General features: G+C 38.4%; 1 protein-coding gene across 1 annotated transcript; it reads right to left on the reverse strand.

The window, feature by feature from the left end:
* Positions 1 to 1,921: 1,921 nt before the first annotated feature.
* LOC143880768 (ATP sulfurylase 1, chloroplastic-like) lies at positions 1,922 to 8,394 on the reverse strand. The gene is made up of 5 exons (XM_077383747.1): positions 7,516 to 8,394; positions 3,836 to 4,241; positions 2,903 to 3,163; positions 2,719 to 2,805; positions 1,922 to 2,329 (listed from the first exon to the last, which is right to left on the reverse strand). The coding sequence occupies exons 1-5, from the start codon at positions 8,028 to 8,030 to the stop codon at positions 2,192 to 2,194; spliced, it is 1,407 nt and encodes a 468-aa protein (XP_077239862.1). The 5' UTR covers positions 8,031 to 8,394; the 3' UTR covers positions 1,922 to 2,191.
* Between the last annotated feature and the right edge of the window lie 3,756 nt (positions 8,395 to 12,150).

Here is a 12,150-nt window from a genome sequence, read left to right on the forward strand (position 1 = left end):
AATCAGGAAGAAACCTGTGGAAATGTTGATAATTCTCATCACTTGGAACTAAATATTTTTCATGTGAAGTGTTTTTTTTGCTGCTGTTGATATGTTTGAGGAATGATAGATGCAAAGGTCCTCTTTATGCAAGGGCTTCAGAAGGGCCCTTGAATAGATCCACGTCATTAATTAAGTGCAACCGAATTCAGTTTCTCTACCGACTTTTCAAATGACGTGTATCTGATGATCTATTCAAGGGCCCTTCTCTGGCCCTTCATAAAGAGGGCCCTTGCATCTATCATTCCTCTGGTATGTTTACGTATATATTTTGCTCATAAACCTCCCTATTACTGGATGTGGTGCACAACATTGCTTTATGTTGAAGAACCGAAGTAGTTGCAAATTATATTTTGGTTCAAATGAGAACCGAGTCTGGATTTGTGCAATGATATAGAATGAAATCTTGAAAGCTAGGGAGAGAGCTTTCTGGAAATAAGCATGATGGTTTAGGGCATGTTTGCCAACCATGAAAAATTATTCCACGGGATATTTGTGGGCCCAATTGTGAAAGAGTAGCAGAGAAAGAAGGGGGGGGGGGGGGGGGGGGGGGGGGGGGGGGTGTTGTAACTTATAAGTAAATTATCAGAGATTTTTTTTTTGTGGAGAAAACTGGGGTGAGTGGGTATAGCCCTCCAAGGGTAGCTGTAAATGAAATGTGATTTTTAATAGACGACTGCATGAAAATTTGAGGGTAAAACGTGGCTTAAAATGTCACTTCACAGGGTTAAAGTATAAGCAACGGTGTATGTTTAACACTCAAAGCAAGTGTGCTGTGCATTTTCCATTATCCAAAGACTAGAAAGTGTGAGAGAGTTTTAAAGAGGAAGGAATCGAGATTTGAAGGGGAGATGAGAGATTTGAGGAGGTGATGAGTGAGGAAGCAGAAAAAATGGCCTGGAAAACAGGATAAAAAAAATTCCCTGTTTGGATTGGGGATTTTGCTTTCTTTGTTTTCCAGCCCCATCTCATGCTTTCCTCACTCAGTGCCCTCTCAAATCTCTCTCTCATCCGCCCCTATACCCCTCTCTCACTATTTAAACAGGGACTCCATGGAATCGTTTTACATGGTTGGCAAAATTAGCCCCTAGCCTTCATGAGTTGGACCCAAAGGGGGGTTTGGTTAAGATATTCCATTCTAGGGGAAAGGTTCATAGAGGTATGGTGCAACTCAGGTCAATTTTTTTATTTTTTTTTCAGATTTTTTGTTGATATTTTACCATAAATCGGCTAAGGTTATGTAGTGCCAAATGAAGAGAAATAGAGAATTCAGACTGAGAACCTTAGATAAGTGAAATTACTGTTGCATGTGCTAAACTATTTGGAGTCTTACATCTAAGAGTAGGGGTGTAACTTGGCCGGATTGCGTGGGGTTGAGGCCAACCTTTAGCCCAACTTGGGATAGCATTCCTTCAACCCTAACCAAACTCAACTCTATCCTCAGCCTATGGTGGTCAACCCTAAAACAACCTCGCCTCAAAATCTTTAAATCCTAACATGACCCGTCTATCCCGTGTTCTCCAAACCGGGTCGGGTTCAGCAGCAGCAGCAGCACCAACAATAATAATAATAATAGGGCAGTGATAAATCGACCCCATCTCTCTCTCTCTCTCTCTCTGCACTGCCCTGTGTCTGTGTGTGTGTGTGTGTTGGGGGGGGGGGGGGGGGGTTGGTGGTTGGGGGGTTGAAGTGCAATGTAATTTTCCTGAAAATTGCATAATGGACATCATTATCATCAGAAACTGATGTTTATGTGGTTATTGTTTTGAAAAATGCAGCCCAATGTAATGCATAAATGGATGTTTCTAATGCCTATCAATTGTCTTTCCTGTTTAATCAAACATGAAGATATTCCCTCAATTACTTCTTTATGTTTCAAAAATACAAGAGGGCAACACAACATATGTTCCTCATAGAAGCATAATAAGAGTACAGGCCAGACAGGCTTCAAAGAGCAATGACAGAAAGCTTATATACAGACTAGTGCATACCTCACCAGATAACTAAGTCTCTGTACCAGTGCTGAATTCTTTTGTAGCAAGCTAGACAGAGAGATTGTAACAGTTTGAAGTCTAAATTAACACAAAGTACAATAGGTTTTTCTTTTTATTTATCTAACAGACAACCTTGATATATGATGGCACAAGTGGTTCTATGCGGGAACAGTTTCACGGAGTTTGTCGTTCTCTGACGGCACCAGACTGTCATAGTATTCAACCAACACTTCCCATCCACCAGGGCACATGAAGCCATCTGGTGGGGTTTCTTTGTTCTTTGCAAGAGTTCGCATCTGCAGAATGAAAACCATTCTGAATTAGTAACATCTTAATGCAAAGACCTAATTCACAAATATCATTCTCGGGAAATTTCTCGGCAAGGGAAAATCTCAGGATATATTAATTTTACTTTTATTTATTTGGGTTTATATAGGAAAAATGACAAAAATACAATTATTTAAAAATATATAAATACATAAATTAAAACAATTATAAAAAAATTCATAAAAATAGTGATACTATCTATATTTTTTAAATTCTAGGGACTATTTTCAGATTTTGTCATCTTATTAATATGCAGAGATAGAATCGCTATATTTTGAAAATCACTATCCAACTGTAGAAATGGAAGGTTTCATGAAGAATGCAAAAAGAAACAAATGAATTTGGCGGATATACGTGCCTTAGTGCCAGAAATGAATAGGAAATCTTGGGACCTCGCTGGATCGAAGAAAGCCATTTTCATCTGCTTCTTGTCATAGGCAGCCACCTGCAAAGATATCCATACAAGAAAAATGAATCCCACAAAAACAACAGTGACAAAAAAAATTTAGAGTAAGAGGTTAACAAGTTGGTGGTTGGCATACCTTGAAGGGAAGGATGTTGAGCCTCTCAAGTCCGGGAGCCATACTCAGTACCATCTTCCCATGGTCAGCATCATAGAGGTCTCTTTTTGCAACAGGGTGGCTCATACCAGCTGGGTCTCTGCCCACAATATAGAAGTTGGCTCCCGCATTTATTCGAGACTTAGCATGCCACTGCACCTCAGTTGGACCAGCATAATGCATGGGGGACGGGAATATCGCAACAACTGTTGTCTCTGGATTTAGAACACCCGCTTCGAGCACCTATTAAATATTTTTCTTTATTTAGGGCTAATTTTTGGTGAATATTCTGTTTGGTAATTAAACTAGTTGAGGTTGGTTTGATCTCTATTTCAAATGCAGCCAATGATACCTCACAGTCATCCATGTAAACTAGAAATAACCATCTTCGCGAAGCAATGAGATAGATCCCATGAGCTTTTCATTTTTTCAGATATTTCTTTTAATTATTTAGGCTCTGTTTCTTTCGACATAAAATGGGCATAAAAACAAATTTTACGCCCATTTTTACACTTAAAACGAGCATAAAATTTGTTTTACTTCCATTTTACGCCAAAAGAAACAGAGCCTTTCTGAAAGGGGAATGATATCAGCACAACCATGTTTTGATAATTGCACTGACCCATCTTGTCATTTATTATTTAAAGAGCTCTCAAGTACAGTTCCCAAAAGCTCTTCAAACCAATTAAAAAACGAAAAGACAAGCTGCGTTTGTGCAATTATCAAAGCATGGTTGCGTTGATATCATTTTCCTAGTAAAATTCTACTTTTAATTATAAACTTAAGGCCCAGTTCGTTCAGATTGTGCCAACCAATTGTGGGCCCCAAACCGATTTGACGGTTTGGAGCCCACAATCGCTTGTCACAATCTGACACGAACAGGGCCCAAGAATTTGTCCAAGGAGAGTGTAGAACCTTCTCATGTTGCTTCATTCTCCAAATCAGTGGGACATCATCTGCTTTTGTGTAACCCCCCAAAGGGTGGAGCAAGAGAACTGGATTCTTGTATCCCATCTCTAAAAGACGTTTACGTGTGTCAGTCATAAGCAAAGCATGGCCATTGTGTACAGGATTTCTAAGCTGGAAAGCAAACACTGCGTCTGCATTGCGTCTCGTGAATTCTTCGCGGAGTTCAGCAGGAGAGAGCCGGTACTGATCAAGACCATCATTGTATTTGATTGGTTCTATAACCTCCAAGTCCCCTCCAATGAGCCAGTTTCCAGCATTCTCTATGGTTTCATCAACATATGGTAGTCCAGGGGCTGTTGTTCCCCAAGTTCTTGCAATTCGCTCTTCTTTATTGTGTTTGTAGATCTCAATGCTGAAATGGTATAAAGGAGGGATTAGTGAGATAAAGAAAGACGAATATCAACTATCAAGAGATAAAGAAAATCATGTATGAATAAACAAGGTTGACTTGGTCAACAGGACAGTCACACCTTTTTCGTTCCTCCATTGGTAGACAATTACATGCTGCTAATCTGTACACCCCATCCCTAGACCCCTAAGATAACCCCATACGGACATTCAATTTTCAAGAACAAATGGTGTCATAAAAACAGCCTTTACTTGTTTACATGCTCGGCATATTTCACTCAAAATAACTCCCCTCTAGTCACTCATTAAAAACTCTTGTAGATGGATGTAATTAATAATTATACTATTATAGAGACCTCTTCCACATGGTTGTAATTATGTTACCCAGGTACTGAATGGGTTTAGGCACCAGTATATCATGCGCACGGCATGTACAATTGAAACTTAAGTTGTACTATATGAATACAAAGCCCATTTGAAGTATCAATGTAACATGCTTGTAAGTTTGTGCAAAGGAAACTTCACTTCTAATCAAAACAGAGATCCGTCTATTGACTGGTAATCAAAAGAGAGGTCCCTCTATTGACGGACTAGATCTCAAAAGGCTAGGAACCGTAAGGAAAATAAGCACTTATTCACCAACTCCAAATACAAGTATATAACTACAATAGCTATCCACATGGCACATAGAAGCATCATTTGTATGGAAAATCATTGTGCACCATTTGAATGGAAGACCATTGTTAGGAAAACGCGATTCCGTTTTGGAAAAAAAACGGGCTTCAACCATTTGACCCACGTCCACTAAAAGACAAATGGAGGAGCTCTAATCCCCATAAAGGCAATAAATACACATTTTAAAAGGGTCAATCAAGGGTCATTTCAGCCCCGTTTTTATTTTCCAAACGGAATCCCGTTTTCAAAGTGTTTTTGTGCATGGAATATTATTGATTCCAATATTGATCATAAATTATTCAATTATGACCCTAGAATATAAATCCTGGATGGTGGAGGGTTCCCTCTTCATGAAAAATTTCCAAAGGATTCATTAGCCAACCCCAACTAGTCTTAGACAAAGGCTTAGTTGAGTTGCGTTGAGTTGTATCGTGGAGGGTTCCCTCGGATATAACTTCACAAAACTCCATAGACTGCGTAACACACTCTATAGTTGTGACCTTAATGGATTACAACTTGAGAGCTGAAGATTTGGCGGTCCTTGGCATGTCCTAGCAATGCAAGACAGTGTGCCAAGAATATGAAGGGGGACCATCCTTTATGAAACTAAAAAGGGGGCTAATTATGGAAGTGATATCCATTAGAAAAACCTTCGAGTTTTTCTTTATTTTGCAGGGGTATAATTGTCCTTATTTTCATTTTTGAGGGTGAAGGCCAATTTTATAATTTTCTAAGTCATTTATGGTCTTGAAAAAGTGTTTTAGTAATTTATGGTCTTAAATGTCAAAGAGGTGAATTCATTTATGGTCTTGAACACCTAAGAGTTAGATCAATTAGGTGTTTAAGTTCTCTAGGTACTCCAGAAGTTGCAATGAAAAGTACTAGTCACTTTGAGACTTTAAAACCAGTTTTAGCTTGTAAAATTCTGGATTTTACAATCTTGGATTATAAAATCCATGTATCCAACCGGCTCTAGTATTCCAAAGTTGTTAGTTTTTAAATTTATTAGTGACTTTGAGTCTTTTATTATTCCGAAGTCTTTTGTATTCCAAGCCTCTCTATATAAATACTTGTTTGTAAGCATTTTAGAGTGTGAATGATGAATGGATGAACTGAAAAGAACTTATGTTTGCAATTATGCAACCTGTGAATTTGATGTCCCTCGTCGTGGTGTGATGCCTTGGCAACATTAGGTATGATGCCTTGGGCCAAGTTGGTGTAACTTCAACTATCTTCCTCCTATCTTCTTCTATCAACGTAATTCGTTCTCTTTAAAAGCACAGTTCCTTGATCCTAAAATTATCCCAATCAGTTTTATTCGAAACCTCCAATCGCATTTGAGTCTTGATTTCCTTACTCACAAAAGGTAGTTTGCTTCCTTTTTCCAAATCTACAGTTTGTTTGGATCTGCTCCTAACCTCAGGAACAATCCAGGTTCTGAATTTGTGCAACTTTGTCGCTGATAGCCCCTCTGTAAACCTTATTTACTTCTTTTAATAGTTCTAGCAGCTCTAGTGCGATTTTAATTTCATAAAAGTCCAGATACAGTCACCATTGAAACCTATATGAATTGAACCTATCCTGGAACTAAATCATTGCTTATAATTAGTTCAATTCCTACTGAATGTTCCAAATATTAAAGCCCACCCAGTCGGTCCTACACTCCTACATCAGTTTGGTATCAGAGCTACAAAAACATATCTTCTTACCTGTCGGTCTTGCATCAGATTCAGTAACTAGCAAATGCGTATCAAACTAATATGTTTATGTTACTGATTAGGTGTTTAATTCAAGCACAGAAATGGACGTCTCAGATTAATGAAAGGATGATCCTTCCGATAACTCATGTGCCACAATCAAGGAGTTAATGGATTAGAGGATTCTTCATGTGCTACAATCAAGGATTCATTGAAGCATCCACATATGGAAGGATCATCATTTGGTTGATCTGAGCTGTCTGTTTCTGTGCATGAATTAAAATCTTCTCTAATTTTCTCTTTTTTGAATGAAGCTTTCTTACACAGCCGAAAAAAGGATCTCATCGCCACTTGAGAGTAGTGCCAAAAGGAAAAATAAACAAAGATTTACCCTACTGTCAAGAAGAAGTAACACAATATACGCAACTAGTTTCAAGCAAAATAGATATATCAAAGTAGTAAAGCTCAGTCAATCTTAATCCATAATAAATTTCAATGTCTGATAGAATCTCGAACTTCCGGAAACAATATGTCAAATAACAAATTCAGGAATAGTGATGACATTGAAAACAAGCATCAATCTATCAAAGGTTAATATAATATGAATAGCAACAATAATAACTAAGAATTAGATAATCAATCAAATCCTAATATTGTCTGTAGCAATAACTATACCACAGCATTAAATAACCAATCAAAGACTAAAATAACACAAATGTAAAAAAAAAAAAATTAGACTGAATCCAAGATACCAATTCCAGACATTATTTGCTAGATTATTAAGAAATGACTAACTTATAGAATAGTGAAAGCATTGGAAACTACATCAAAATCCAAAATTGTGACATAAAATTGGATCATATGGAAACAAATAACACATGTATAGAATCAAATCAAAATCCTTACTCTCTCAGAATTGCAACAGGTTTCTCATCAGAATCGAAAAGAGCGACCTTTCTCGAATCCCCGATCGCATTTTTCTGCGAATCATCGATCGCCAGAACGATCGGCACCGACATATTGACGACTGATCCGTCATCAAGACGCAGTGAATTGAAATGAAGAGTTTGGAGGAACTCAGTTTCTCTCATGAACCCGCGAAGGGGACTAGCCCACCCCTCGCTAAGAACATGAACCCACTCTATATCGATTCGTGAAAGCTTAACCCTAGGCATAGAATTAGCTTCTCTTCTCTTCTCATCCCTCAATTTCTCCCCCACAACAAGCTCTAGAAGCTTCCCACCATCGGGTTCTATTAGGCCACATGAAACCCTAATTGCCTTAGTTTTTTTCTTGTCAGAAAATTGAGGGATTGAGATTTTTTGATAGATACTCGAATGGGTTTTGTGGGTTTTGGTGAATTGGTTAGATGGGTGAGATGGGTTCGGAGTTTTGAAGAAAAGGGTGGCCATGGACGCCATTAATGGCTGCAAATTAAGCAAATTTGGGTAGCTTGATTGGTTTTGGAGAGGGTTATGAGGGAGGTGTTTTGGGAATTTTCTGATTCAAATTTCCATTGCTGTCAGTGGGGAGAAAATGAATTGAGATGTGGAGGGTTTTTATATGGGGGGAAGAGAAAAGGTTGGGAATGTTGGGAGGATGAACCTGGACTGGGTTTTTTTGTTGTCATTCGATTGACCATATTTTAGAACAAAGGTGGCTTGGCTCTTTTTTGGGGTTTAATACTTTATATATTTTTTTATTTTTACTAGAGGTAGAGGGCTTATTCGTATCGTCTTCTTTGAATCATCCTTGAACCTTCATCCGTCCTCTTGTTTTGAATTCAAAGATGCAACAGACTTGGGGAGAGAAGGAAAAAGGTCAGAGCTAAAAGGTAGAGAAATTATATGTTGGATGGTATGATTGGTATTGGTGGTGACCATTTTTTTCAAAAGATCTCTACCATTCATCTTTTTAGCCTTAATCATTGATAAGGAATGACTAGGTGGGCCCAGTCGCACCCGCTGTTGCGTAGTGGTTCCAACCATATGTTGATCTGAAACATTCATTTTAAGGTGCGTTTGGATTGTAAGAATTAGGTGCTAGAATCGGCATCCTATTGATATTCCACCAGATTGTATGGGTGTCAATGGATCCACTTCGGATCGGATCCACCTGTGTCTTAGTCATGATCCATTCAATTCCCTTATCGGTCGGATCGGATTCGGAGTGCTCTTAGGATCCTACCTAAGATCATGATTATATATATATATATATATATATATATATATATAACGGTTCCTACACATGTGTAGATAAGTTATCTACACACTAGCTTAAAATACAGTGGGGGCCACATTATTTGGGTGATCCAAACCATTCATTTTTAAGGCCCTCACATAGATAGGGTATCCACAAAAAATCAGATCCATATGATCATCCTAACCATTCGAACTGTGGAGGCAAAAAATGGACTAATTTGTGAAGGTTTAAAGACATCTATTTTACCTCCACAAATCGTAGGGTTGGGATGATCCTATGGATCTGATTTTTTGTAGACACCCTCTCTATGTGAGGGCCTTTAAAATGGATGGCTTGGATCACCCAAACAATGTGGGCCCCCACTGTATTTTAAGCTAGTGTGCAGAGAACTCTCTACATATATGTGTAGGAACCGTTTTCTCATATATATATATATATATATATATATATATATATATATATATATATATACTACAATAAGCTGGGATGAAAAGATGAGAGTTTTTTCGATTTTTTTGAAAATTACGTGAGAATTACACCTCACATTTTTTGACTTTTTTGAACAAATGCACCCATTCAACTCATATAATTTCGATCCTACCCCCCCTCCTTTATGCTTTTAACAAAGGCACCCATTGAATCATATAATTGCAATCCTACTCCTCCTTTATGCTTTTAACAAAGCCACCCATTAAAGCCGTATAATTTCGATCTTACCCCCCTCCTTTATGGTTTTTTAATTAAAAAACTATAGGGTGATCTTGACCATCCGATTTAAGATAAGATGAATTATGGAAACATCTATAGATTGGAGGGCTAGGATCGGCCTATGGAAATGATTTTTGGGGCACAACCTATGTATGTTGTGTTCCATCACATGGACGGTTTGGATCAACCTATGACGTGGTCCGTATCGTTCTTTGTCGGCCCGTGCATCGCACGGGTTTTTACTAGTATATATATATATATATGAGGAAAAGGAGTGTGCGGTCGACCGCACCAAGCTTAGGTGCGGTCGAGGGCCCCAAACTCATGTGGGCCCACTTTGTCAGGATGATCCAAAGCAATCATTTGAAAGGCCCTTACATAGATGGGGTATGTACAAAAAATCAGCTCCATAGGATTATCCTAACCCATCCAAAAGTATAGGGCAAAATGGACAGACACCGTTTGCCACAGATATGCCTATTTTTGCCCTCCACTTTTGGAGGGGTTAGGATGATCCAATGGACTTGATTTTTTGTACACACCCTATCTATGATGAGGCATTGCAAATGAGGCCTTGCAAATGAATGGTTTTGATCAGCACAAAAAATGTGGGACCCATGTGTTTGGGCCCTCAACCGCACAATCTTATTCCTCTCTCTCTCTCTCTCTCTCTCTCTCTATATATATATATATATATATATATATATATATATATATAGAGAGAGAGAGAGAGAGAGAGAGAGAGAAAACGGTATCTACACACATGTATATATATATATATATATATATATATATATATATATATATATATAGAGAGAGAGAGAGAGAGAGAGAGAGAGAGAGAAAACGGTATCTACACACATGTGTAGATAAGTTATCTACACACTAGCTTAAAATACAATGGAGGGCATATTGTTCGGGTGATCCAAACCATTCATTTGATTGGCCCTCGCATAGATAGGGTGTCCATAAAAAATTAGCTTCATAGGATCATCGCAACCCTACAATTTGTGGAGGTAAAATGGACGTGTATAAACCTTCACAAATCTGTCCATTTTTTGCCTCCACGGTTCGAAGGGTTAGGATGATCCTATGGAGCTGATTTTTTGGGCACACCCTATCTATGTGAGGGCCCATCAAATGAATGATTTGGATCACCCAAACAATGTGGGCCCCCACTGTATTTTAGGCTAGTGTGTAGATAACTTATCTACACATGTGTGTAGAAACCGTTATCTCATTCATATAGATCCAAAGAATTCATTTGATTGGCCCTCACATAAATAGGGTGTCCACCAAAAATCAGCTTCATAGGATCATCCCAACCCTACGATTTGTGGAGGCAAAATGAACATGTAAAAACCTTCACAAATTTGTCCATTTTTGCCTCCACAGTTTGAAGGGTTGGGATGATCCTATGGAGCTGATTTTTGGTGGACACCCTATTTATGTGAGGGCCAATCAAATGAATGGTTTGGATCACCAAAACAATGTGGGCCCATTGTATTTTAAGCCGGCGGTGTAACTTCACTTTCCTCATATATATATATATATATATATATATGAGGAAACTGTTAAGCTCACCAAACTTATGGTGAGCTAGCTTGCCCAATCACATGGGTCCCACATTTTGGGGAGTGATCCAAACCATTCATTTGCAAGGCCTTATCATAGATAGGGGGTGTATCAAAAATCAGCTCCATAGGATCATCCTAACCCCTCCATTTGTGGAGGACAAAAATGGGGCAGATTTGTGTCTGTCCATTTTTGTCCTCCACAAATGGAGGGGTTAGGATGATCCTATGGAGCTGATTTTTGGTACACCCTCCATCTATGTAAGGGACTTTCAAATGAATGGTTTGGATCATCCTAACAAAGTGGGCCCACATGTGATTGGGCAAGCTAGCTCACCATAAGTTTGGTGAGCTTAAGCTTAAGCTCACCAACAGTTTCCTCTATATATATATATATATATATATAGAGGAAAATGATTGTGAACTTGAAGCTCATATAGCTTATATGAGTTTGAGGGCCCAAACACATGGGTCCTACATTTTTTGTGGTGATCCAAACCATTCATTTGCAAGGCCCCATCATAGATAGGGTGTGTACCAAATATCAGCTTCATTGGATCATCCTAACCCCTCCAAAAGCGGAGGGCAAAAATGGGCAAATTTGTGGCCAACGGTGTCTGTCCATTTTGCCCTCTACTTTTGGATGGGTTAAGATGATCCTATGGTGCTGATTTTTTGTACACACCCTATCCATGTAAGGGCCTTTCAAATGAATGCTTTGGACCATCCTAACAATATGGGCCCACATGTGTTTGGGCCCTCAAGCTCATATAAGCTATATGAGCTTCAAGCTCACAATCATTTTCCTCATATATATATATATATATATATATATATATATATATATATATATATATATATATATATAGAGAGAGAGAGAGAGAGAGAGAGAGAGAGAGAACGGTTCCTACACATATGTGTAGATAAGTTATCTACACACTAGCTTAAAATACAGTGAGGGCCACATTATTTGGGTGATCCAAACCATTCATTTTAAGGCCCTCACATAGATAAGGTGTCCACAAAAAATAAGATCCATAGGATCATCCTAACCATT

The sequence above is a fragment of the Tasmannia lanceolata genome, unplaced genomic scaffold, assembly GCF_043159265.1.
Source record: "Tasmannia lanceolata isolate RefF3 unplaced genomic scaffold, GAP_Taslan_0.1 ptg000002l, whole genome shotgun sequence".
NCBI classification, from domain to species: domain Eukaryota; kingdom Viridiplantae; phylum Streptophyta; class Magnoliopsida; order Canellales; family Winteraceae; genus Tasmannia; species Tasmannia lanceolata.

What these genes read in the sequence shown, in the direction of transcription:
- LOC143880768 (XM_077383747.1), bottom strand. Translation starts at nt 8,030, where the DNA reads ATGGCGTCCATGGCCACCCTTTTCTTCAAAACTCCGAACCCATCTCAC. An exon ending in CCTGTTGCAATTCTGAGAGA is followed by an intron (nt 4,242 to 7,515) that starts GTAAGGATTTTG and finishes ATACCATTTCAG; the next exon opens with CATTGAGATCTACAAACACA. An exon ending in GAATGAAGCAACATGAGAAG is followed by an intron (nt 3,164 to 3,835) that starts GTTCTACACTCT and finishes AATATTTAATAG; the next exon opens with GTGCTCGAAGCGGGTGTTCT.